The sequence below is a fragment of the Cygnus olor genome, chromosome 5, assembly GCF_009769625.2.
Source record: "Cygnus olor isolate bCygOlo1 chromosome 5, bCygOlo1.pri.v2, whole genome shotgun sequence".
In the NCBI taxonomy this organism is placed as follows: Eukaryota; Metazoa; Chordata; class Aves; order Anseriformes; family Anatidae; genus Cygnus; species Cygnus olor.
The window spans coordinates 31,784,841-31,812,337 of record NC_049173.1 but is presented as its reverse complement, the minus strand read 5'-3'; the positions used below and the strand labels follow the sequence as shown (position 1 = coordinate 31,812,337).

General features: G+C 45.5%; 1 protein-coding gene across 1 annotated transcript in view; it reads right to left on the bottom strand.

The window, feature by feature from the left end:
- Window positions 1-27,497, bottom strand: part of IGHMBP2 (immunoglobulin mu DNA binding protein 2) — a 43,155-nt gene that overhangs the window by 14,671 nt on the left and 987 nt on the right. The window contains exons 2-8 of the mRNA XM_040557636.1: window positions 26,755-26,924; window positions 24,712-24,904; window positions 23,899-23,996; window positions 15,395-15,558; window positions 14,787-14,987; window positions 10,698-10,845; window positions 8,201-8,375 (exon numbers count right to left, since the gene is read on the bottom strand). Coding sequence (XP_040413570.1) covers window positions 8,201-8,375; window positions 10,698-10,845; window positions 14,787-14,987; window positions 15,395-15,558; window positions 23,899-23,996; window positions 24,712-24,904; window positions 26,755-26,924 — 1,149 coding nt within the window. The remainder of the gene's footprint in view (window positions 1-8,200; window positions 8,376-10,697; window positions 10,846-14,786; window positions 14,988-15,394; window positions 15,559-23,898; window positions 23,997-24,711; window positions 24,905-26,754; window positions 26,925-27,497) is intronic.

The window sequence follows — 27,497 nt, the reverse complement described above, 5'->3', positions numbered from 1 at the left end:
AGCCACGGAGGCTAGGAGAAGAGCTGGCAGGGGTGCAGTAAGGATATTTGGGGTTATGTGACAGCGGCTTCCAGCTGTGTTGTGTTCTGCTGATGACCATGGCCCCTGCTGAGGGTGGCCATGAAGCCTTTACAACTTCCCAGCCCCTGTGCTGCTTCTGAAACACGGCAATTTAGGAAGCAGTGTGGCTCTCCTGCTGTCCCCCGGCCCTGCCAGCAAGGAAAGGCACCGGCACAGAGCTGCGAGCTGCCTTCCCTTCCTACTGAGCTATGTCCTGTCTCTGCCTGCTGGACGTACCTCGTAGGTCATTTGGATCCCATGTTTTTTGCTGGATGGATGCTGGACCTGTGTTGTGGCCTTGTGTCTAGCCTACATGCTGATGGGACTACCTGCAGAGACCCCAGACTTTGTTCATCCCATGCTGGTATCTCGCCAGGTATCTCCCCTTTGCTTTTGTCCTTTACTCTCCTCCCCTGGCTCACAAGTTCTTGCAGGTCTAAAGCTGACTCTTCTGCAGAACCAGCAGGAAAAAAAAAGCAGTGGTTTTTAACAACAAACATTCTGAAGGGTTTCTTCTAATGATATACAATAATGCATGGGGGAGGCATTAAAATCTCACAGCAAGCCCTGGAAATAGCACTCTTTTATACGCTAACAGCACAGGTTTCACCGCAGGGATCTACATGAGGTTATATGTTGAATTAATAATGACGATATTAAACTGCTCACAAATATTTCACCTGTTAATAAGTTTCCTATTATTTACAGCTCAGTTAATTCCTGCAACGGTTGATCCCTATGCCAACAAAATAACGCAGCACAGAGCAAAAGCTTTTAAGTGTTGGTTGTTTAAGGTATGAAACTGGGATAGGAGGTTGGAGAGACAGAACCACATTCCTGATGCTCAGAAAACATCTGCTTTAAAATACATAAAGTAAAGATAGAAACACCAAGATTACCCAAACAAGCCCACAGAAGCCAGTGTTTGCTGTTAACCTGTTTTTGCCTTGGTTCACATGCAGGAAAAGGCTGCACTTGGCTTGAATACGCCTTCCTGTGGCTACCAGGATGGATCCCAAAGAGGGAGGATGAGGCCCTGGCGCTGTGTGCTGCTCTTTACAGGTAAGGCCAACAGTGACAGCTGCAGCCAAGTGGAACCAAGTAGTTCAAAGGCTCTTGTGCCCACTGTGGTGTGAAATATCCTTTATGGGCTGGGCGTGAGGAGCCTGCCACGTCGATGTAACGAATGATCTTTATTGGGGGAGTAAATGGGAAGTGTTTCCCATGGGGGGATGGAGCTGTACCTTCACTCACATTACATCATTCCTTATTCACTCTCTGGATAGCTGGTCTCCTCTGTAAGACACTCTGATTCCCATTGTGTATCACCAAGTTCAGACAGAAAAGTCTGAAGAAGGATAAATAACAGGGTTTTATTGTGTTTGCCTACCTCAAGAGCTCTTGGATGTCAAAAACAGGCCGAGGCTGCTGCGGACGTTCAGAGTATTAGCTGTCCTCTGGTTTGTGCCCTGAGATTTTGCATCCTGGTATAGATTTAAGAGGTTTCAAAAACAGAAGTAAAGCAGTAGTAGTAAGTGAGGCTGTCCAGAACTCCCCTTTTCTCTGGATATTGTGGATTTATTTTTTTTTAATCCTTACAAATATGAGGGAGGAGGGTAGCTTGTTATTTCCAGCTGCAGAGGCTAGCAAAGAAAACCTAGGCCTGACATTTGCTCTTCTGTGAGAAATTGAAAGCAAACCCATTTTGACCTTGATGTGCAATTCAGCAAAGTTATTCTGGAGGTCTAGCACAGGGGTTTTGGATGGTGGAGGCATCCAGGCTGACTGCTAACAAACAAGAAAGCAAAAGATTCCTGGGCTTGTCTAAGACACTAGCTGAGAACAAGAGGTCTGATAAGTATCTGCAGGTATCTGAAGAGAGTAAAAACAAATACATAAGTCAAAGCCCTGACACATGGAAACAAATTAACTAGGATGTCAGAAAAGGAAGGAATGAGGACTAAAATGAAAACAAGGAAAACAAATGTTCCTGCCAGACTGCAGAAAGTGTCTGTAAATTGAGATGCGCCCTGGGACCAGGCCAAAAACCAGTGTGAGGCCTGAAGCTGATGTCAGTGAGCTTTGAGGAAGGCTGCTGAGAGGGGACAGGCAGGGACGGGTATTTGCCATTGCTGGGAGCCCTTTCAGAGGAAACACATCCAACATGGACAAGATCTAGGTATAAGGTTTGTAAGGTGTGAGTCAGGGAGACAAGACAACCCAACAGCAGCAAAATGTCTTCTGCTCTGCATCCTGAGCTACATCAAAAAGCATGAAAGAAGTGCATCCCACAGACCACCCCACCGAAAATCCCTTTTCCTCAAATGGAAAAAAAAAATAATAGTTGAATAAATGCTGAACGTGTGGGAGAAAAAGCAGGTAACAAAAAAGTAGTTGCACCAGACAGGGCCCAGCTCCGTGCGCTGAGCACAAGCTGGGGGACAGCCTGCTCATCTGCTCGTGCTTGCAGTATGGCATGTAGAAAGTATAAAAGCCCTCCTGTTTCACAGAGGCTTCCCACTTGGGCAGGACCGACTTCACACCCGGTAGTAACAGATGATCCTTCTGTCAGCCCAGATTCATCCCAGCTAACTTTAGACCCTGCACTGAGGCCCCGAAAATAGGAGTCCACCCACTGCAGGTCTGCTGTCATCAATGGAGGAGAAGAGGAAGGTAGGTGGAAGGATTTGAGTCCTCAGCATGAATCATCCCTGGAAATAGCTTATCTATTTCCATTAACCAAAGAGGGAGCTGGCGGATGATTGGGCTCCTTAATTAATCCTTGGAAATACCCAACAGCATGGAGGTAGAACGGAGCCGCCTTCGTGCTGCGTCTCGCAGTCTGCAGGGGCCACAGCTGGGAAAAGCACAAAGCAATGCTCTCCAGCCTCTGCTTTATTCGAGTGGGGAAGGGGCTGTGCTGCAAAGAGGAGAGCTGTGATCCTCACCCTGGTCAATAAAGCAAATGCTTTCACTCAGGCAGCAATTAAAAACAAGGCTGGAGTTCAGATGTATAAAGGAAAAGAGCTACTCATTTTTAAAGGCGTTTATTTGAAAAGTAATTGGATTTCTCAAAGTAAGTTGTTCTACTTGATCAAGATTTGTTAGCTTTTGCATTTCATGAGGAGGGCTATTGAGCCAAATTCTGTCAGCTGCTCCAGCTGGACCTCGCTGTACATCCTCTCCATCACAGGCTTGTTGGGTGTTTTCAGGACACAACAACAGAGCCTGAAAGAAAAACTCCTTTCGTTGAGCATTACACAGCTTTGCTTTCCACCAGCATGACATGTGCCATCCCAGGTTTGTTTTTTTTTTTCCCACAGGACAAATACTCTATACCACACTATTTAAACCCTCTGCAGATTCAGTCTGTCTAAGAACCCTCTGCTCTATAGAGACTGCAGAGATGAAGGATGTGATGGTACCTTGGGTAGAAAAGAGGCAAACTTTGCTGTTTCCAAGCAGTGGCAAGGTCTAGAAGGAAGACTGCAGATCAGTGCCTGCCTGAGGAGCACCCACTCTGATTTCTGTATGGAAGCCGATACCTATGAGTGTAACCATCTGCAATTAAGATCTATGGAACTGCTACCAGGGGCTCCCACTGAGATGAAAGGTAAAGCCATAAATAGCTCAGAAAGCTTTATTTTCCAGTTGAAATTCATTTTCCACTTGTTCTTCTACATTCTCAGTCTTTCCAGTCAATCATCTGATCAACGACCAAAGCTTTAAAATGCCCAATTTTAAATCATTTTATTTAACAAGATTCCAGCTTTTAGCAGTGACGGGAAGGACAGGAAAGATGGGCACACAGACAAATGCCAGGCTGGGGCTCAAGAGATCTTGCTCAGGCCTTGAAGCCATCACAGATTTCCTGTATGAATTGGGGAAAATAATTCTTCTTGTCCCTTTAAACTATTTCTTCATATCATAACACGGACTGTCTTTCATTATATACCATGCCTAATACAGTGGAATATTAGCTGGAGTCCTCCAACACTTAAACTAACATACTAAAAAGTAATTAATACAGAAAGCTGTACAAGCAGCTTAATTCAGAAAGATGTGTTTCCTCTGGCTCCCTCCTGTGCAGCTTCTCTTGTGGCCACTATTCTGGTTGAATTCATATGATGGCTTTCCCCAGAGCGTAGGCATAAACTCAGGTTTCAGCTTTGTTACCTACTTTTATGGAGCTGAAGATCTCCAGGCCCTCCACACCTTGATGGATTTCCTTCACATTAGCTAAAGGATTTCAGGAGTTATTCGGGAAACTGAGAGAAGACTGGCTTGCACTGCCAGCAGCGTTGCAGCAGCTTTGCCTTTTAACCTAAGAACAGAGAGGCTTGCCTGGAGAGCAGAAGCATTTACAAGCCCAGCCTGTATTTCTTCCATGTAAGCTTAAGTCAGCTTGGCTTTTTGCACTTTATCTTCCAAAACTCAGCTGTTTACGAGGCTGAGCAGGGGATCGGTGTCGTGTCTGAGCAGCACTTGGGTCATGGATGTGCTGATGCCCTGCGCAATAATGTTTTCTGCATAGCAAGTTTTTCAGATCATAATTCATTGGTAAGTAAGGCTGAAATACAGAACTGCTAACGCTATTGATTCAGACACACGGTCTCTCTGTCCTATTTTATTTTAAATCTATTTAACTTAGGAAGGGCACAGAGCGACACAGTGTCTAAACATCGTTAAGCTCCAAAAGGGTTGCCAAGGTTGAAAAGCCAGAAGATCTGACTTCTGCCAGCACCCTCTCTTAATTTTACAAATACCAGTTCTTTGTGCAGCTGGGATTTAAAAATACAGAAGGAAAACAAAACCATTACGCTCTTTTTAAAGAACAACAATGGGAACAGCAAGGTTAAACAGCTTGGTCCAAGTCGCAACCGTAGGATCTAAGGGGCACAACAGTTTCTGATGGAGAAAGAGGACATTAAACTCACTTGTGAATGCAGGAGAGATGCAAACTAGTGGCAGCTTTCCACTGCACTGTCAAATGAACTCAAAATTGAGTAGAGAAAAGTGCAGCAGATCTGCAGCAGATGGGTCCTACCAAACACAAGAGCTCCCTGCTGTCAGCTCCATGAAGCAGCACCAGCAAAGGCTCCTGACATCAGCCATCGTGAGCAAGAGGGCAGAAGAAAGCAGCTGGGCAGGTGGTATAATGTTTTCTGAGCTCTTCTGAAAAAAATCTGCTTCGTTTCAAAGAGCAGGCAAAACTGACATCAGCTGAGTGTTAGAGACACTCAGCCATAGTAGAAGGATTGAAGTAGAAGTACATAGAAGTAGAAGTAGATAGAAGAAGAAGAATCTACATAGAAGTAGATTTCTACTACATTTTGCCTTACTCTTGGGGAAGTAAGTCTCTAGGCTCTGTTCCTGGGGCTGGGCAACCCTGTCTTCTTCACTAGCACATGGCAATTCCAATAGCTGTTGCTCTGGGACCGCAGCAAGTGTTTGGTGAGTGTTTTCATCCAACTGAAGCTTCTGATCTTATAAATAAGCATTACTGTGGCAGGAGCGCTGGGCCCAGAACAAGTGAACACAGCATTTAAAAACAACAACCAAAAAAACCAACACCCAGCCCTCCAAGAAAAACAACAAAAAGCCAACAACAAAAAAAACTCTGAAATTAGAAGGACCAAATTGTAAATTTCTTCTTCTTAGTAAATAGAAACTTACTCCAAGCAGTACCTTGTACATTATACAGGAAGCTCTTCTCTACTGGGCATGGTTTTGTTATCTGATTCCAAAAGAAACCAAATCCATCCTACAGCAAGTAAGCAAGGATCTACCAGGAGCTAAGCTTGCTCTAGCCTTCATCTAGAGCCCCTGACTATTAACCTCTTTTCAAGACGAGGTTAAGAACAACTCAGTTCACTCAGCACAGATTGCAGCCTCCCTCCAGCTCCCCGGCCTTGGCCAGCCATTTGGCTGCTGCATGGAGGGAAGGCTGCTTGTTCCCATCTTACAGATGGGGAAAACCTGGGCGCAGGGAGACAGCCTGCAAAGCCACAGTAAATAAACACCAAACCAAGAAGGTGAGGGGGTTCCAGACAGGCATTTTTGTGCAGTTCACCAACCTAGATAACTCTGCTAGACCGTGTAGGAGTGTGCTTATCACCTGCAAAGATATGCAAAACAATGAGCATTTGTGCATCAGGTAAAAACCAGGCCTTTGTCTCCAGGTTGATGCAGCTCCTTATCATTATTTGCACCATCTCTCAGGCACCTGCTGAGCTGCTGCTTCCCTTGGATGTTTCATTTCTCTTGTTCAAAATTCAAGTGAGGTTATAGATATGTATCTGGCTAATTATTTTTTGGAAGCAGGAGAAAGTTTATGAAGTCAGACCTATTTCTCTGCTTGTGCACAAAGCCAGTTCAGTAATTCCAGATCTAGAGCTAGATAAACATGCCTGCATTTATATTTTAAACTACCAGAAAGCTCCCAAGTACTGTTCAGAGTATCCCCCTCAAAGCACAGGCAATTTGCAGTAGCCATGGATCTTTTCCACAAACTACTTGTTCTTAATGTGCATGTTGTACATATTGCAGTTTTATAATCACTGTGGTGCGTGTGATAATGCGTTGCAGCATCTCAGTGGGCCAACTCCCACATTAATATGTTAAACGAATAAATGCAGAACCATAGAGGCAGAATTTAATAAAGGAAAGAGAAGACTTGGATTAATCTGAGCAGGAGCCTACATTCACTCTACAGAGCCTGTAGTCAGCAAAGAGAAGGTAAACTAGGCCACCCTTCTTGCCAGGTGGAAGAAAACCTCACACAGAAAAACAGATTATTTTTCTTAAAAACAAACGTTTTAAAAATCTATGAATTTCTGGCTTTTATTCAACTTCTGTTTGCTGACCATTTTACTAACTTCAATGGCTGACATGCAGTATTTTAAACTCTTTTTTGAACAACTTTTCCAACCAGTCTGAAAGTTTCAGTGCAAAACAGAGAAAACCACGAATTCAAACACAGTGCTCATAAACAAGCAGAATCAAAAAAAATATCTCTGCTAATGACACATCTCTCAGGAAAAACATCTATTAAAGTATACACAATTTTGAGTAATCCAGCATTAGCGTGTAGCACAGTACTCCTTCTCACTAAAGGAAAAAACAAAAGCATATAATGCAAGCTCAACACATTTAATTCTTCACAGCTGGGGGACATTTCAGATGGCTGATGGAAGGATGCAGATAAGCATGCTGAAAGCACCATCGGTTCCCTAGCAGTACCACTCAGGACAGTATCCTCTCATCTCATGCTCTTTATCTCAAAAGTACCTGCCCCTTGTGCAAACGCCCTCATTGCATTCATCCTCCCTGTCTGCCTTGCTTTTTGCATGGAGGATCCTCTCTGTTGTGGACACACAAGCCTCAATTGCATGCAGAACATGGGCGAACAGCAATCTCAGACAAGGCAGGCAATCTAGCTGCTGGATCACGCCCCTGATGCAGCTTAGAAGCCCTATGCAGAACGGGCACAGCAGTGTTTCAAAGGCTCGCATGTCCCTGTCACTGTGTGACAACTACATTCCCACTACAAACAGCTGGATCTGGCACAGAACTGCCTTCAGTTTCTGAGGTTTCCTTTAGCACCTCTACCAGGGCAACTCACCTATGCTCATGTCTACAAAACTTCATCTGACGTGCAGGCTCCCGTAAGCCACATCTCTGCTCCTGCACATCCGAGAGCCTCGTGGGCAAGGTGCACGCGCCTTGGAGAACTCACAAAAGCTCCTGAGTGAGGCCAAAGGCTGCCTGTCAAATTGCTCTCCCTGTCTGCAACCTCAAAACCTTTACAAGCCCTTGAGCAGTTGCCCAGCAGGCAGTTATCAGCACAAAAGGAGGCTCTCCAGCGCCATGCTGACTACAAATGCTGTGCTATTATGTGAGTCAGCAGCAGGTAACACAACTGTCACGTCCTTGTGCCGTAAGAAAGCCTGCTCAGATGGAGGTGCATTAAACTTTAAGCAGTGGCTCTGGGTAAAACAAGTCTGATGTAATTCTGGCTGTGTGACCAAGCCCAGCCCATGGAGGACACTACTAAATAATCACACTAATGAAATGTTTTGAAACTCGAGGTGTCCAGAAGCACAAACAGGAGAACCTGTGGCAGCAAACTGCTCCTTACTTGTGAGAGATGATGGTGGGGGGAAGCTGCTTGTGATCCCCAGCCAGGATGCACTTGGGAGCTTTCAGCAGAGGTATCCAGCAGCTGGCTTCCACGGCTTGTGCACACTCATCTATCACCACAAGATCAAAGTGATCTTCAGGAAGCAGCTTCAGTGGACCATCCGAGGAAGCACCTAATGAAAGGACAAGGTGCACAGCTTAGCAGGGAAGCACAGAAGAGCAAGCAACACATTTTTAAAACAAAGCCTACATGCTTTAATTGTGATTGAGGGAGGGAGGTAGAATGATGTTTCTCTGCAGAGATTTAGAGATTCAGCTCTGCAGTCGATGACAAATAAATATACATTTACATGTATGTGTCAGAGTTGTTTTTGCCAATTTCTGTTTGTCCTTTTTTGCCCTGGCATCTGGGGCCAGAAGCTTCCAAAGCATCTTTGAAAACAGCAGTGAAACACAGCTGATAAACAGAACAATACGCTCGAATACTTCACCAGAGCAAAAGTAAAGCAAAAGCACTAATGAACGCCCACTTTCCTTCTGCCCTCAAATGCAACTCACCAACCAAAACTGGAAGGATGACAGACTTGAGATTGCTTAATATACTGAGGGATACCCCAAGGGGGAAAGATCAGTTGAGACCCAGATTCCTCAACCCTGCTGACCCTGGCTATGCTCCCCTGTCCTTCCCCATTAGAGCAGGAGAAGGGAAACACAAGAGACTGTAGTCAGACAGCCAGGGCAAGAGCTGTTTTTTACGTCAAACATTCATTTGTATTGTCAAACAAATAACCCTCACCCGGGTCCTGCTATAATCCAGACATGAAACGACATTGATTCGTGCATCAATCAGAACAGTGAATTTCCCAGGCATCAAAATACCACTGCAATTCATAAGAAAAAGAAGACGCAAAAGGAGGAAAGAATGATGAAGAAGCCAGGGTGCCAGACAAGGAGATTTTAGTCACAGCATTCACAGAAATGTTTTTCAAAAGCTCCTGTGCTATTGCAATGTAGCACTGAAAGCAACTGATTAGGAATGATTTTGCTTTGACACTGCAAACCCTGCTGCCTCTACAGCTCTGCATCAAATCTGATGTTATAGTTCGTCAACTGAGATGCTGTGTTTTCCTTAAAAAAATAAAATAAAATCCAGCCTATGCAAGTCCACTCTGATAACAAGGGGCATACAGTTGGAACTTGACTTTTGCAGTTTTACCACGCTGCAGGTGGAAGGAAAAGAAAAATAACCAGAAAGGTTCTGTCTAAAACTGTCCCTATGTGGCATGCAGCTGTGCAGATGGTTTCCTTCCCCTCCAGTGTTGCAGCTCAACTTATCGAACTCCCATTAACTAAAGGTCACTGCTGTCCCTCTGTGTTGCCATGATTAAATTCCCCCTCCACTGAACCTAGCAACAGAGCAGCTTGGCTTGCATAAATAATTCCCACCAAACTACATGGTTTGAGACAAATACCAAGATTACTTAACTGAGGAAACGGAAGTTCAAACCCTTTGTTTTTCCATTGCCTTTCACTGAAACAGAATTGCATAGACCTCCAAACAGGTTAGCAAGCCCCAGGAGATAATCAAATCTGATCATCACAATGCCTAGCACAAAATACCAGTTTTATTGAAAAAAAAGAAAGCTTCCCCCATTTTTTCATACAAAGCTACAAGAAGTGAGAGACCAATTCCCAGCAAATAATTACTGGAAGGAATTTTATTCCATTTTACCTTCATGTTAGTAACTTGCGAATGCCCCATGAGGTTCTTTTTTTTGACCTAAAATTACTGATGTTTTCCTTCAGCAAGTAATCTCTGAGCAACCAAATCTGAAGATTATAAGTGGGCTCTGGAGTATTACACATCTGATCTAGAAAAGCACTTTAGCATGTGTTAAATTTAAACACTGCTGTTTCCCTTTGATTGCAAGGGATTTTGTAGATGTGCCTACATGTGCTGCCTGACCAACACCTGGAACAATTCCCTAAATCCCATGTGGTTTATTCCACTCGGGTGATTTACAAAGCTAACCAAACACACAGACTGAGACCAGGCTACGGAAACGTGTTGTATTTCATCAGCCATGGAAATTATCCAAGCAGGAAAGCAACTCCATGTGACTTATGAAATCAATTAGCAGACTGCACACTTCCAATAGCGCTTGTTTACTCACTAGAAGCTGTGCTCCTACTCAGAACTGAAAAAGATGGGCCACGCTGGCTCCCACAAAGGCTCTTCTAAGTTACATACTCTAGATCCACAAGGTGGTCTACACCTTCTCTTCACTGCAGAGTGGAACAACGTGCCAGGGTGTAAGCAGTGAGGATCCCACTGGGGAGGGGTTTGACAGCATGCAGAAAACTTGACAGAACTCCCAGGAGCAGGAAATCTAAGCCTCCCTCCTATCCTGGCAGGATGCAGCATTGCATGGCACGTGGTTTACATCAGTCTTGCCAAGTGAGGCAAAATATTGCAAAGAAAGAGGATCTTGCACCTGTGTTTGTAGCAAGGACAACACTGGCATGAGTAAGGGCTGCAGTCATGGCAGTTTCTTCTCGTTGCTTCAGCTCCTTTTTCAGTGCCTTAATCTCACTGAGAAAATGGCTCCGTTCTCCCTTGTCTTGGGCCTTTCTGCTTTTTGCCTGTAAAATAAAAAATGTAGATAGACCAAACGGGGTTATGTTCAGCTTCTCAGATAACCAAAGCAGTCAAATTCAACACAGCTCCTCTATGTACACCATGGTCCACTGGCTTATCAGAATCAGCTCCATAAAACTTTGGTTTCTCTTCCCTCTCCCTGCCAGCAAGCCCGTTCTGCAATCACCACTGCCTGAAACATAACGAGGATGTCTGTCTGTGCAAAAGATGAACTGTATCAATACAACCCCAGGCTCGGTGCGTGGAGCAGCAAAATGAGAATATCACTCCCTGCCTATCTGACCATCTGGGAGCATCAGCACTAGCACCATCACTCATGGTCCAGACAGCGATTTCCCAAACTTAGCCGGTCCATACTTAAAAACCTCTTAAAACCATCCTTAATTACGAGCATAAAGGATTGTTAAAGAGTAACTCCCTGACCTTAAATCCTCTGTTCAGCCCTCCTGCTCTGCCCTGTACTTTCCCTGTGCCCCAAAGATTAGCAGGGAGAAGGTCAGATGCTTTGGTCTGGCCAACAGCCAACTCCGTGCATAAGCAGAAGCACCTTAGCACATGGAGGGGTGTAATATGTAGTGGTGTTTAAGCTTACAGGGAAGAGTTCTGTGCCTTTACTGGGTGAGGAACATCACAAACACTCTCCCAGTCTCAGTCTGCTCCTTTGCTCAGGGGAAGCAGGGACCCTTGGGCTCCAAGAGGCCTCAAAGCAGAAGGGCTCCCCGAGTTGGCTGCGCCATGGCCAGCCACAGCAGCAGCTCTGCATTTTTAAAGAGGCGTCTCTGAGTTGTTGTAAATGATTCACAGCAATATCTAGACAGGCTCGTGGCTTTTTTTAGCAATGCCTATTATATATATCTAAAACATCAAATCATCACCACTGGTTGCTGGCGCTTCCCGGCTGCAGGCCGGCAGCTACAAGACAACGGACAAGCTATCGCTCGCTGCAGGTCACCTTGAGAAGGCTGCCCGTGCTCTCAAGCTGAAATTTGGACTGTTTCCTTGGAGGGAAGGCTGATGACATGAGAAACCCGAAAAGGCTACAAACATGGGCTTTCAAAAGCAGCCAAGCCAATAAGAGTTGATGGTTCCTATAACCATCTTCTGCATGGATGGATTGTCTGGGGTGTAAGACCCTACCACAGCTCATACCACAGCATTTCCCCTAGGAAAGACGTTCACTTGTGTCTCTCTCATCTCCCCAGCCACCTGTTTTTGTTAAGCTTCTAGGTATTTAATATCTGCAAGGCCTCCATATGTCTGTCAAACGTAGTCAAATAGGTGGCCGGGTTCAGAAGTTACAGGGGAGGTATCACACAGGAGGGATCATCCTTTCCTGAGCTAAAAGGAAAGATGATCTTTTCCTTGGCCTAAAAGGAGAGAGTGGGTGCCGTTACTGGTACTCGTTTAGTTGAAGGAACAAACAGACTAGTGTCAAGTTCCTCTCCGCCTGAAACACAGGAAAATTAGAGAGCAAAATTGCTGGTGCCAGTACTCCAAGTTTCATGTCTGTTTTGCAAAAAAGATCTAGTTAGTGAATTAACAATAGCGACTGGCTGATGAAATTAAGACCCAAACATCTGGCTGAATGTCAAATCTGAAAGCAGCTGAGGGAGCAGGGAGCCCAGCCCTGCAGTAACAGCGCAGTCAGTCAGCCCCAAGGATATTGCTTGGTACATTGAGCCCACTCACTCCTCGTTAGGGCTTCATGGGTGCCAGCAGGCTCTAGTTACCCTAATCTGCCTTGTTTGGGCCCCCACCCATGTGTCCTTCACCCCTGGGTCTGGGAACTGCATTTAAGGCCAGACCTTGCTCCCTTATCCTTGTATGAACCTTGTAGGGGGGGGGGGGGCTGCACTGAACTCAGTTGGGTTTTGCTTTCTTTCTGGGCTAGCTACAGACTTATTTCACTGTTTGTCTGGTAATATGGATAGATGGCTAACTTTTTTTTTTTTTGACATTCCTGGACCTGTCTGACTTTCTTGCTCGGTTGCTGTGGGACTGCACCTTTGCTGGTGCAAACAAGATCCAGAAGATGATGTCCTGGAAAGCTCCCAGCCTAAACAGGTGCGTGTGTGTGGGGGGGAACAAAATTGGGTAGAAAAATATGTGCAAAGAACATGGATTTTTCATTTACTAGTCCCTCCATGGTTGAAGGCAATGGTAAAGAAAAGGGGAGAGAGGAGGCAAAATAGAAGTGAAAAAAGGAAGGAAATAATTAAATAGTCAATTAGGGGACACTGAGAGGGAGAAACTGAGGCAGGATTAGGGAGAGAGAGGCCAGGACCTCAGAGGTGAGCTCTCTGCAGTCCAGAGAGAGAAAGGGAGGTAATAGGAGTTGGACTCGATGATCCTTATGGGTCCCTCCCAACATGGGATATTCTGTAGTAATAAGTCAGGTGTTTATTTTGTGAAAGACCTTATCATAGGCATCTCAAAGCGCTGCCATGCAAGCTGAATTGCAGCAGTATTTTAGATATTGTTTTTTTCTCTGGTGTTATGAAGTGGAACAAGCTTTGGTGGCCAGTCCTTGTCTCTCATCCCTATGTACCCTTTCCTCTAGGAAGGAAGCAGACGGAGATCTTAGTATTAAAGACTCTGCTTTCTTCCATTTTCTCCCACCTTTCCCAGGTGAAATCTTCTCATGCCTTTCAAAGTCCTTCCCAAGGAGAGGACAGGGCAAAAAATCAGCCATTAGTGAGAAAGATGCAAAATAAATTAAGTAAAAAAATACTTGGTGTGTAGCTGTGATTACAACTGGGTCCTACATCTGGGGAAATAAATGAAGCTGCTGCCACAGCAGTAGCTGCAGACTGATGTTCATGGAGCTGAATGCCATGTTCAGCCTGCATCATTCAAAAAAGTAAATGTGTGGTGCCCTACCAAAGGGCATGGCAGTATACTTGAGCAAGTATGATGCAACGTGCAGGGGTATGAAGATGCTTTCCTTTGTCTTCTACTGAGACACAGGAAATTTTGCCTAGGCTGGACACATTTGCAGAATGGCTTTTGGACAATGCAGTCACCAGAAGGGGGAGAAAAAAGTTCTAATTATCATCAAAATCTATTATCTCAAGTAGAAGAGCTGCTCAGTAAATTAAGTTTAAAAAATTAAGTTGTGAAAGAAGAAATTAAGGATGCATTTTTATGGTGTACTCTTCTTTCCACTTGAGGTGGCTGAGAGTGGGAGGGAGTGTTAGGACAGCCAGATATCTCATTAGGAAGTGAATTAGTGATGTGAATGTTTCCCTTCCCCTCTGATGAAGAGGACTGCATGAACAATGCCAGACAAAAAATGTGGAGAGCAGGGCCACTGCAGCATCTCCCCCCTGCACAGTAGTAATGACTATGATTTTGCCTGTTCAGAGAGGAATTTGTCTAGGAGGGGTTTTGCCCTCAGCTGCCTCTACAGCAGATGGAGATGAGCACTGCTGGCAAGTCAACTTGGCTCAGGCATACCCTGGTAGAGAGGCTGTCTCTGTAAGATGCTGCTTCAGGCTGGAAGCTTCCCCCACTTCCAATGACCAGGCTTGCACCCCAATTCCTCTCCTCCAAGGCCAAGTTAAATGATGCCCAGTCAGAGGGATGAATGCAGGCTATGTACACCTCCAGCTGTCATTGTGAGACCTCTCCACTATGCTTTTTTTAACCTTTCCCCTCTCCTAAAGTGACCTTCTGTTGATTCCTCCATGTGATTCAGAGCTAGTCACTGAGACTTGCTTCCAGCCACTCTTCATGGGGCAACCCAGAGCACCTGCCTAAAGTCACTGTTTTCCTTGGAAGATGATGGATACCCTTAAGTATCCAAGAAGTGGTGGAGTTACTCACTCCTCACTTACAAAGTAACTTGGCTAACAGATTGGGTGCCGCTAATATAGAGAGCTGCCGTTCAGGTTACCCACGTGGGGCCTGTTGCAGGGACACGTACGAAGGCCTGGTCGATGTCCTTCCTGATATCTGCCACAATCTGAGCGCTGTCGCTGCGAGCCAAGACCGCGTCCAAGGAATGCCGCTGGATGGGCTCCAGCAGGCGAGCAGGGTGCCCAAGCCGTAGGATGTGGGCTTTGTAGCCAGCCAGCCTTTCCACCAGGTTATCCACTGCAATGTTGGAAGGGGCACAGCACAGGACCTGTGAGGGGAGAAAGCCAGTGCTTGTTATTGCTGAATGTGAGACTGCCAAGGCCAGCAAAGCACTGGAGCAACAGGAGGGTGCTCAGCAGAGCAGAGAAGAGGATAGCTATTAGGAATAAACCACTGACATCTCCATAGCCTCCAGACACCACAGGAAACTCAAATTCTCTTGCTTTCAAGCACCAGGGCAGGGTTTTCTATAATTAGCAAACCTGAGCTCTGAAGCTTCTATTTGCACCTCATTTCAGCTGGTAGAGTAAACTGCCCAGCCTGTGCAAGTCAAGCCAGGCTCTACAGTGTAACACAGCTGCTACTGGATCTGCTCCAGCTGCCACGAACCCCAGTGACTTTGCAAAATAAATCCGCATGCTTGCTGCCACTACAGTTCTGTCACTGATTACTCACTTTCAGGCCTTGCTGTACAGCTTGCAAGATGATCTCTACTATTGTCGTGGTCTTCCCTGTGCCAGGTGGTCCATGGACGATGGCAAGCTCTTTCTGTGCCAGGGAGAAGGACACAGCCTCCCTCTGTGATGTGTCCAGCAAGTCATTGTAAAACTTTAAAGGCTCTGGGGAGACAGCAAGAGATTCTCAGCCTTAACTTGGGTGCTTTCTGAGAAACAAATCCATGAATATAAACCAGATGCTCTCAGTGGCTGGGCTAAATCTATTAGATAATGAGAATAACTTGATTGGGGAGTGAGGTATGCTGCTTCCCACCTAGGTGGCTGAAAGACCACAAACTGGTAAAAGTAAGGATTTTTGTACTTCTAGAACAAACAGGTTACCTGTGCTGCATCAGTCTCTTCCCCCCACCTGGTAATGTTTCCAAAGGAGCAAGCTTTCAGGCATGAATACAGCTAGTCTATATGTGGATCCTTTACAGTGTTTAAAGAGGCATCTGCTTGCCATAATACAAAATGTTTAGGACAGGGAGGGTGCGTTGGGGATATTTTGGAGGTGAGCCAGCCTATTTAATAAGCATTCAGTGAAAAGAGGGAAGAAAATCATAGAATGGCTCAGGTTGGAAGGGACCTTAAAGATCATCCAGTTCTAATCCCCCTGCTATGGGCAGGGATGCCACCCACCAGATCAGGTTGTCCAGGGCCACATCCAACCTGGTTCTGAACACCTCCAGGGATGGGGCATCCACAGCTTCCCTGGGCAGCCTGTGCCAGTGCCTCACTGCCCTCTGAGTGAAGAAATTCCTCCTAACCTCTAATATAAATCTTTTAGTTTAAAACCATTCCCCTTTGTCCTATCATTATTTGTATGAGCAAAATATTGCTCTCCATCTTTCTATAAGCTCCCTTTAAGTATTGAAAAGCTGCAATGAGGTCACTCCGGAGCCCTCTCTTCTCCAGGCTGAAGATCCCCAGCTCTCTCAGCCTTTCTCCATAGGAGAGGTGCTCCAGCCCCCTGAGCATCTTCGTGGCCAGAGCAGAGGGGGACAATCCCCTCCCTGCCCTGCTGCCACCCCTCTGGTGATGCAGCCCAGGATGCAGGTGGCTGCCTGGGCTGCAGGCACACACTGCTGGGTCCTGCCGAGCTTTTTGTCCACCAGAACCCCCAGGTCCTTCTCTGCAGGGCTGCTCTCAGTGAGGTCTTCTCCCAGCCTGTGCTCATGTCTGGGATTGCCCCGACCCAGGTGCAGCACCTTGCACTTGGACTTGTTGAACCTTGTTAGACTCACAGGGGCCCGATTCTCAAGCTGATCTTGCAAGGGAATTGCTCTTCTTCTGGTTAACAAACCCAACAAACAGCTAGTGAAAAAGCAGCAGAAAAGAAGTACGTGGTCTGTGGGGAAGCCAAGACACAAAGACGCTTTTTCCTAGGCACGAAAAAGATACAAGCAGCCCATATAAACGATGAAAACTGTTAGTTTGGATTTTAATGATCAGAAAGGAGAAAAGAGTGTTTAAATTGCGTTATAAGAGGATTGGTTTCACTGCAGAAGATAGAATTCTCACAAGCTGTTCTTTACCTCCCAGATTTATCTAATTTAAACCCATTATTTATTCTCATCCCACTTAATCCTGCTGCTAATCTCCTTGTTCATTATGGAAATTAATTACAGCAGAGACGATGACTCATCTGAGGTTTACTGAAAATAATGTTCCCACGAAAGCTTATATAAGACAAATCTCTGGGCATCATTCCCTGCAGGGCATCATCTGTTTTATCTCTACCTCTGCATTAAGGTAGGGATGCATCAAAGGCATAAAAGTTTCCTCTGGCTTCAGACAAGTGAACTTACGTGCAACTCCCAGGCAACCTCTGGCACTGACTTTTGAAGCAGCACAAGCAAGTGAGGCACCCAGGTTAAACAAAGAGCACAGTTAGGTTAAAAAGGCTCGGCGGGGAAGTATTGGTGATTTTTCCTACTAGCCTGTCTCTTGCTTTGTTTATTTTTGAGTTAGTATGGCAGTGACTAAGAACAGCAAGCTTCCATGGGCCAGGGAAAAAGAAAGAATAGCTTAAAAACTGAAAACTACTTCCCACAACAAGGAACAAGTGAGGATGGAAGAGTCATTGATATTTCTTTGCTTAAAGAATGAGATCAGAAACAGTCTTTCCCACACATGCACACCCTCTTCCCTTTTAATCACACACTGCCAAGAGTTGCTGTGGGGGCAGGCTGGGAAATGTGCCTCTTTTCTGGGCTGGACACATTAGCAAGGTTTGAGGAGGAGGACAGAGCTTCTTAAGAGGCTCCTCTGATCTTTCATCTATAAGCTGGGCTCTGAGAAGGCTCACCTCAAGAAATGCTGTTTATCTACTCCAGCAGGATTGGCCCGAGTACTCTCAAAAGCAATCAGTTTAGGATTTGCACAGATGGTCCTAGAAGAGGGCCATTAACCCAGCTGTAGTGCTGTGGCATCAAGTCTGTGTTGATGTCTCCTGCTCTGCCCAAGGCTGTCCATCTCAGCCTCCCCACGTAGTCCCTGGAGAGGATGAAGGGCAATCTGCATCCCTGGCTGGGCTGGGTCTCACTGGGGGCCAAGTAACCCAGCCCCTGATGCAGAACTTGGTTTAGCTTTACATTGAAAAAATCAACCCTGGCCAGCAAGGTTGGTCCTCCAAAAACTTTTGCAGGAACCAAGACCCTTTTCTGCACGGTACCAGCAGTTCAGGGGGCAGGAGTGGGCTGGAAGGTGATGTTCAAGTCCAGGAAAGGGGTCTTTGTTCCCATCTGTGTTGGGTGCATAACTATGAAGGAACAATCTCTCCAGGGAGGAAGAAATCCGGTTTTCCAGAGCTAGAGGGTTCTTGCACTTCAATGTACCTTCCAAGGTATGCTCCTCGCCTCCTGTGTGTATGGGTACCAAGAACAAGCCAGATCCCACAATCAGCACCTCTGCAGCCAAACACTGCTAGACAAAACCCAGGTGGGTAATTCAGCCTGAAACAGGGAACTTCCCCTTCTCTCTTCCTTAGGTATTTGACAGCTGAGTTGTCCACACTGCTTAGTTTTCCTCATAGATTTCAGGGCCCTCTTCCTGGCCCCTGTGTTGACAGGAGGTTCACAGTAGAGGGACAAGGAGCATTTAAGGTTTTGCAAGTGACACAGCACAAGCCCAATGCATGGGACAAGGAGCAGAGGAAACTTTGGTATAAATCCCTGGTGCTTCCCCAGACCTTTGTCTGCTGGGTCAACTTTTTTTTTTTTACTGCTTGCACCCCTACCTTTAAAATAGGCTTTTTTCTTCTTTCTTTCTCAAGTGTCCTTTTAGTGCAATAAGCAGAATTAGATATAAGCAATGCCTTTTGCACTCCACATGGCCTGGGAAGCCAGCACTGGCTGGCTGTATCTAGACCCAGATTAATATCCCCTCACTTTTTCTTGACCTGCTCCAGGATTAACAGCTACCAGCTCTCTCCTATCATGATCTGCACTGGGTTAGGCCTGCAACAGGGAATTCTCTGTAAGAAAAGAGATTGCACGCACCTAGCCTGGCTGGCCCTGTGGCGCACAGCAAGCAGAGAAATGCTGGCCTCTGCTGGCTAGCAAAGCCTCTCTGTACATCCACCACAACGTATGGGTGCAGGAATCCCTGCGTATATGCTGTGAGCAGGGAAGGCTTTCTTATAGGAGGCTTCCAGTGGGAAAGCCCTAAATGCTCTGGGCCACAGGTGCAGGTTAAAGTGGAGGAGAGCCAAGCAAAGTATTTCTCATGGATGGGCTTCTGGATTTTGTTTTCCACCAAGCCTGGTGAACAGAAATCCTGTTCTGTTCAAAGTTTGCCTTTTGGAAAGCCTGTTTTTCCACTTGGTACGTTTCTGGAGGTAACAAGATAAGGGTTGGAAATGCTTTGTGGTGGGGAGCAGTCCCATTCTTAGCTGCAGATCGTGTCTACCCATTGGTTTTACCTTCATATGCTCCTTTGGATGATCCATAGGTAATTCTTCCTGAAGCCTGTCTAGTGTTTGTGTTACGCCAAGGACATTTATTCCGAGTTGCAGCTTTTAATGTTTTGCAAAGACTTGGACTTCATCATGCAGGGCTCAATCCATGCACAATCACAGCAGCTCATGAGGACAGATAACAGCAGAGATTGAGGGCCTAACTTCAGCAAATACAATCCTTCTGATTGCACTAGCCATACACTCTCACGTAAGGGGCTTGTGAGAGTGCCCTGGCATTCTGTGTTAGCTCCAAGAGCGCTGCAGCTTTGCTCTTCGTGCAGAAGAGACAGCTTCTGACATATCCCCACCACTTAGCATCAGACAGGGAGCTACCAGCTCTCTGAATTGAACCTGAAGCCCCTAGCTGTCCCTCACAGTTCAGATCTCCGAACATATTCCTGGCTAGATGCTGAAGGGCAACCCAAGCATCTCACAGTAGCAGTGGTGTGAGAGCCACAAGCTGTGAGACTGTTGCCTGTAAAGATCATGGGGTGAGAAGGCTGGTATAAACTAATTTTAGGCTTCTCAGGGTCAAAAGCCTGGCATTTTTTTTCCTGAGTTACTGACAACCATCTTATACAAGCCTGATCCCAAAACAAACATGCTCCAGAGCCATTTTCCCAGTGGGAGTCATGCCTACACCCATTACTACTGGAAGGACTCATCCCCCAGGTAGTGAGCAGGATTTTCCACGTACGGTGGGAAATAGCTGCATGCAATTAGCAACTCTGGAAGTCATCAGCAGTTGGGTATAAAGGCATTAACTTGTTTTTTGTCATTATTACCCTTCTGTGCATACTGGTGCTTTTTTAGCAAGCATATATCATGCACTGGTCAGATGCCAGCAGCCACTAACTACTTTAAAAACATGTTTCAATTGGCTTTATCTGACTCCTTGTCCATCTAATCAGTCAGTGCCTGGATTTAGACACCCTCCTGGGATGACACAGGCTTTAATATAGATCCTCCAGGCACAGCATTTGGCAGCACACTCTGTCATAATAAGGCAGCTGTGATCCACTCATGAGTAAATCACAACACAGGAGAGTAAAACAAAAACAACAAACAAGCATCTCGAAGTTATTTACCAGATAGGCCACAAAATGCCACCAGGCTACTGCAACTCTATTTGAGTATGCCCTAAAGAAACCCTGTATAACCAACCTTTTTGAAAAAAGTTTGCTTTTCCCCTGCTTTTCCCTCCAGGTTGAGAGGCTCCATGTCACTAAACAGCAGAAAGCACCAACAAAGCAGAGGATGGCATTAGGACTCTGCCAAGCTTTGCAGCAGGAATGAAGAACTACAAAGCTGCTGACAAATTTCAAACCAAGCTGGCATGAAGTCCCTACGTGTTTTATGAAAATGGACAGTGGTGTCAGACCTCTGAGAACCCAGCTAAGAGACCCAAGACTCCTATGCTTGAGAAATTAGTTTTCTAATCTACTCCCCCCCCCCCACTATCACACACATCTTAGATATTCGAGGGTGTCTTAATTTTTTATCTGGGCATGGAGCTGGGTGCTTATGCTCTCCAGTGACCCTTCTACTTCTCAATCTCCTTGTAATTTGGTTTACACGTCGTCAGAGAAGACAGTGACTGTCCCTCTGGGCACAGACCTTATCTACTCTTCTTTGCCTAGACTAGTGTCAGTTCTAGCTTTTCCTCGGGATGGGTGTTTATATGGTCTTATTCCTACTGTTGGCTTTCTGAGCTTCTGATGGAAGTGGAGTTTAAATTGCATCCCGGAGTGGTGTTAACATAGATCACAGAAAGCTTGGATTGGAAGGGATCTTAAAGATCACCTAACTCCAACCCCCCTGCCAGGGGCACCCACTAGATCAGGTTCCTCAGGGCCCCATCCAACCTGGCGTGTATAGACATCCAGTTTTATGAGCTGTAGAGAACTTATTAACTCTGGGACTCCTGATGGGTTTGTTTGAAATCAGATAATGGATGGGATGAGACAGATGCAGTGAAACATTCCTTTAAGAAAACAGACTAAAAGATGTTTGATCATGAAAGGAGGTGCTGTGCCATGCCATGGAAGAGAAACAGCCTGAAATGCTGGGAGGTTTTTCTATCCTTCCACGTCAGACCACACACCTGGGAAATACTTCTTGCCTTTTGCAGATAATCCACACATTGCACATTTCTATACTATTTGCAGAAACACATCTATATATGAGCTATATGGGACACCCGGGGAACTGCGTGTGCCATCTTATAGGTGTAAGAGAGGATTTATCCAGCCAGCTGCTGAGTGCCCTCCCATTGAACTCATTAGAGGCTGGGAGTTGAAGGCACCTTGCAGGACCTATTTGAACTTAAAAGTTATTATTTAATGCCTGGCTAGTATCACATCTTCCTAGCTGGCATGAAAGGAGCTATGCAGTGAAAATGTAAATAGAAGGCCATTCCACCCTGCCAGAGTGTTTTGCTGTTCTCAGGTGATATGCTGACTTCTCATATTGCATCTCCTGTCTGACGTGACTGAATGTTTCCATCAATCCATATTCTCAGTGCTGGGGAGATGTAAAATTCATCTCTGTGCTTAGTTTGGCACATCTGAGCAATTCAGTGGAAAGGAATTTTTCTTTATTAGCGAGGCAGTTCTGCCACCATGGGGAAAAGGCACAGTTGAAGCTGCTAAGAAAGTTCATTAAAATTTAATTCTTTTATCTAATATTAAAAACCTGAGTACACCAAAGTCCCTGGGTAGCCAAAAGGCTAAGAGGTTTGACTCAGACTAAGCTCAGTGCTTAGAACTACAGAGGTATGACTCACACTAGCATTAACTCTTCATCTCTGATATATCAGAAACCTAGCCTGAAGGTAATAGAAGTGTGCATGTGAAAAAAGGGAACCACTGTGGACAACTAAATGCAGTAATCAAGGTAACAGGAAAAAAACTGCAACAGCAAGCACAGAGCACAAGGAGCTGCAGCGGGGAGGAAACCGAGCACAGCCCTGGCCAGCAAGGAGACCAGGGATGGATGGCATAATGCGTGATATGCTGCTGAGAGGTGAGCCTGGGCCTCAGGAGAGAGCTGAGATACAGGCTGCTTGACAATCCTCTTAGGCAACTCAATCTACCTTCTGCCTTTCTTCCCTGATTTTTGCAGCCCAGATGATATTTCCCTTATGTCAAGGGATAATATTCATTAACAGATGCCCAGCCTTCATATTCTGCTCATCAGGGGCTTTGGTTTCCTCACAGTTCCTCTTAAAGGGTAATTTCATCTTTAGTTTCCCAAAAACTCAAATCAAGAAAGATCAGAGTAAAAGGGGATTCTACTTGCATGCATTTTTTTGGACAGCTGTTGGTAAAACCAAGTTGTGATGTTTTAAGTATTTGATGATGAGACTAAAGCAGTCTGCATATCTTCAGCTTGACTAAACATAATCAGAAGGCTGTAAAAATAAAAATACAAGCCAATAGAATACACCCCATGCTGTTTCAAACTGCAGTAGTTCCACAGTCGCTTAATTCCCATGAAGGCTGAGTTACTGGATTTTCAGTACAGAAGCAGAGCTGGTAGTTTCTTATCTCTGAAGTTTATGGATAGGATTGGGGCAGAAAGCAAATAAGAAATGCCTCATAAACTAAACTGAATTTCAGACTTGTGAATGTGTGCAAAGAAATTCCCCCATCACAGATCCTGTTTGTTTTATGCCACAATTCAGCTTTCCTTGGTACACCCTGAGGGAAGTGGGCACTAGCTATCTGAACAGTCTGGGTAATTCTGTCTCTTTTCCAGTGATGATCCAGAGATGACAAGGGTCTTTACACCAGGTTAGCATGTCCGGTGACCCATTAACCAGTATGAAAAGTAGGTGTTTAATGCTGCCAGCTGCAACACCACTTATTACTCACGTTCAGCTCAGGTCTTTCCTAGAGCAAAGTGAGCTGCACTTTTGGCGTGGACCAGAACTGCACAAAGATCTGAGTAATTTGTTCCTATGGGCAGTTTCAAAGAACAGGTCATGAACTGAGAGACCACAAGCACTCCTCTCAGAGGGTCAGCCCCAGTGATGCATCTTGCTGGACTAGAAGAGGAGTAATGGCAGCATAGTGCGTGGAAAAACCTGTACAACCCTCACTTAGTACTCCGGATCTGTCAGATTTAATGGGGCATCTGAAGATGTGAACATCCTCATAAGTGGTGCAGAGCCTGTGGGTAGGAAACTTCAGGCTTCACTGACTGCTCTGGAGACTGAAGATTTTACCTCCTTCCCCACAACAACTTACTGTGATCTTTGCTTAAAACCTGTGTGAGTAGCAACATGTGCTTTTACTGATACATCCAAAAGAGCTCTCCACCTGCCTAGCTCTCAGTCCTGCATACCAAGGCAGATCAAACACAGTGGCAGTCTCAGTGCACACGCTGGGCCGTAAACTGCTAGGGGCTCTCACCCTGAGGGTCCAGAAAATTCCTTTAGATAGACTAACCCAGCACTTGCCATCAGGATGATACAAAGTCTTAGAAAGGAACATCCTTACTTGTTTCACTGAATGAGGTTGGATCAGATGAAAAGAAGAGGACATCGATCAGACCAGAGGCTGGACCACCACGATATTGCTTTAGTGTGTTTAAAGCTCTGCCAAAGAAGAAAACACCCAGGTTATATGCACAGCATAAATTCCTTCAGAGACTCCCAGTGCACATTAGGGGCTAGGGCAACGTACCCCAGTGAAAGACGTCTGTGTGCACAACGACTAAGTCTAATTGCTCCATCTCCCACCCCTCACATGCTCATATCCCCCGTACCTGCCATACATTTCCCCTTTCTACTATTGCTTTGGTTTGATACAGTCAGACCCTGTGCTGAGCCTTTTCAGTGCATTAATTCATCAAAGTGCTACTCAGTTCTACTGCCTGGATGGAAAAGGTGCTACACAGAATCCAGTGGGCACCAGAGCTGGCACAATGCGGGACCAAAACGGGTAACTGTGGGATGCGGGGCAGGGGAGGAACAGAGAAGAGCAGGACTGCACCAGCCAGCTGGTAAATAAATTTAGGCTGTTCTGACTCTTCAGCATAAGATAGCCAGTTGAGTTATCTCATTAAGGAGTACAGGTTCCCTCAGTAGTCACCAGAAAGAGAAAGGCACGTCCTGAAGGTGGATACCTCTCTTAAGTGGAGCTGCCACAGGAGTAAGAGGAATAAGATGGGAAGAAAGAGAAGCTGAGACTAGTGAAGCAGACTGAGATCAGTCGCAGAAGAGCTCTCCCAAAATAAGCCTGGCAATTTTCAATTGGCCTTTGCACTCCTGAGCAGTGATCCCAGGCAAACTACACCCTCTCAGCCCTTACTTTTTCAGCCTGTTGTAGGTGACATCATTGGCTAATTTCAGCAGGCGGTAAGAGCTCTCACGGTCCAAGCTCAGCATGCCATCTCGAGATTCCTCAAAGGCAACGGTGACTGCTTTGGAGGTGACACGTGTTACAATGCCGGTGGAGAGTGGATCGCCCTGGCCGACTGAATCATAAAGCCCCAAAATGTCACCTGCAAAGACAAGTTAGAAGACAGAGAGTGAAGTAGAGTAAGTATTTTGAAAAGAAGTTCTTTGGAGGAAACCAGCACGGTCCACTGGAGACAGTGGGCTCACCTACACCAGCCACAGGACTAGTTCCATGTTTTCTGCCAAGATCAGAATTTGTATCAAGCCCAAAAAGGAGAAAAATATCCTTCTCTTTCATGATAGTGCATGCAGCAAGAGGCAAGTGAAAAAACTATTAGCAGTGAGAAGACACCAGGTAACAACTAACCAGCTGCCTTATGTTCTCCATGCACCGCAGGGCTTGGAGAGGACACCAACAGTGCTCTCCACAGAGCTGCACATAAAGCTAAGATGCTTTCACACAGATCTTGGAAAGACCTAACTTCTCCAAACTCTCAAACTGTTTTACATTCATTTTATCATTCAGTAATAGCCAAGGAGGCTGTACAACAATGTGTGCCTCCCAGATGACTGCTCTACACCAGTCAGTAGAACTAAGAAAGACAAGATTTGTAAGGACTCACTGTGGCCTTTCTGTTCTTCACGGTCACGTCGAGATGGGACCAGTCAAATTATGCAGTGCAGTGGTGAAATGGAGATTTTAAGCAGGATGTCTGACAAGTGGATACCTTAGCTGAGGCACACACTCATTGAGGACTAAATCTCAGATTTGCAAAGTAAGGGAAGCTTGCCTCAATAGTCTCCATCAGCTCTTACATTAAAACGTTTGTCTCTGAGGAACAATTTAGTGCTACAGTAACGTTACTTCTCTTTGAAGAGCCCTTACGGATGCTGTTTCTTAGACCTCAAGGCTGAGACCCTGATCTGCAATGAGTCATTTTAATTTCACATGTCAGCAGCTTGGAGGCCTGGCTGGCAAGGAATGCATCAACAAATTGAACTGTGACACTTCATAACAGTACCACAGATGAGAAACAGTCCAGTTTCCACTTCCAATGCATCCGCTTAGCAAACTAATTGATCGAGCAAACGAAACCGAGTAAAGGACTAAGCTAAACCAGCAAACTATCTGGTGCAGCCAGCTTCACTCCTGTAGACCAGTTTTGGAGAGTGCAAGGCAATATCATTATTGCTGAAGGAAAAGGGAAAAAAGGTCTCTGCAGGAAAAAAAACACAGAGGGCTTTCCTTGCGGAGTCACTTGGAACTATTTCATGGTCAAACCCAACTTTTTTCAAGGGATAATTCTGTGTAGCTGGCCACAGCATGGCAGACTGGGTCCTTACCTTCCTCAGATACTGGCATCAGCTCAGACCTTTTCAAGAAAGTGATGGCAGAAGGTGAGACAAGTCAAAAGGGCACTGGCTGATGTGCTGGTGAGTCTGTATTTCTCTATTGTTTTTATTCCCAACAGAAATCCAGGCATGTCAACTAATACACATGGCACACTCTTCACCTCGTTTTCACCAAAAATAACAGTACAGGGAAGGGAGGAAATATGGCAGCTCAGGAAGGAAAAGGAAAATCCACTTTTCATTTTGAAATTAAAGTGTAAATAACAAAAGCTCCTTACCTACCCCAAGATGTAAGCACATACAAAGAGTGCCATGAAATCTTTAATGACAAGAGACCAGGGCTTTGTTTTTAAGGATTCAGAATAAGGAAAGCCAACTCTTTAATCACTGTCACTCTTCCCTGTTGCAGCATACATGCTTATAAAAAGCTGAGGGAGAAAGAGGACATTTTTCTCTAGATTCATCTTCTAGCCATAACCTTTTTCTCCCTTTTTGTATCAATTGCTCAGTCTTTACAAGTGTCACATTAGAAAGATGTTAGGAAGAATACATTGGTCGTCTCTCACCTTACCTACTTCCCATGAACAGGAATAGCACTTACCAGGCCCGAAACTGTTATAGGGCAGCTCAGCGTCTGAGTCATATTTTCTAGGCTGAAACGTCACAAGTAGCCGCCCGTAGAGGCCAGTCCTCTGGTTGGTAGCTTGGAGCTTTAGCAAGCAGACACCCCTGCGCTGCAGTTCCTTCAGGGAGACGTTTTCCTGCCAGGCCCTGGAAACCACACACAGGCATGAACACCATTTGCCAGACTGAGACAAATTCAAAGCTTCAGAAGACAAAAGAGAAAAAGACAAAGGGATGGAAAAAGAGGATGACAGCAAAAAGAGACATTAGCTTCCTGTAGTACCGAAGTACTGACTTACACGACTGCTTGGTAGCAATTTAACTGGATTGGCTTCTGCAGAATTATTTTGGGCAATGGGGCGATGCTCACTGATCCTGAAGAAGAGGTTTATATGATTTTCCTCTCTCCTGTCTGAGTGTGAAAAGGAAGTCGCTGCCCAGTTAACCCAGTCCCATGAGCCACGAGAGAATAATCCAAGTTTTCTCCTATCACATATAAGCTCTAAAATGGAAGATTTGCTGTTTTTTCACATGAAGTTCTGCTAATCCCCAACAAATACTCCACACATGCAGCTGCACAGGGAAAAGGAGCAGATATCTTGCGCTGATATGCAGGCTACAAGCGACTAAGGCACAAAATATGGGCAGCAGCTTTGCAGCTTGCTGTACTTTGGGCCCAACGCCTGCCACAGCAGCAGGGTTCACCCCACAGTCTTACTT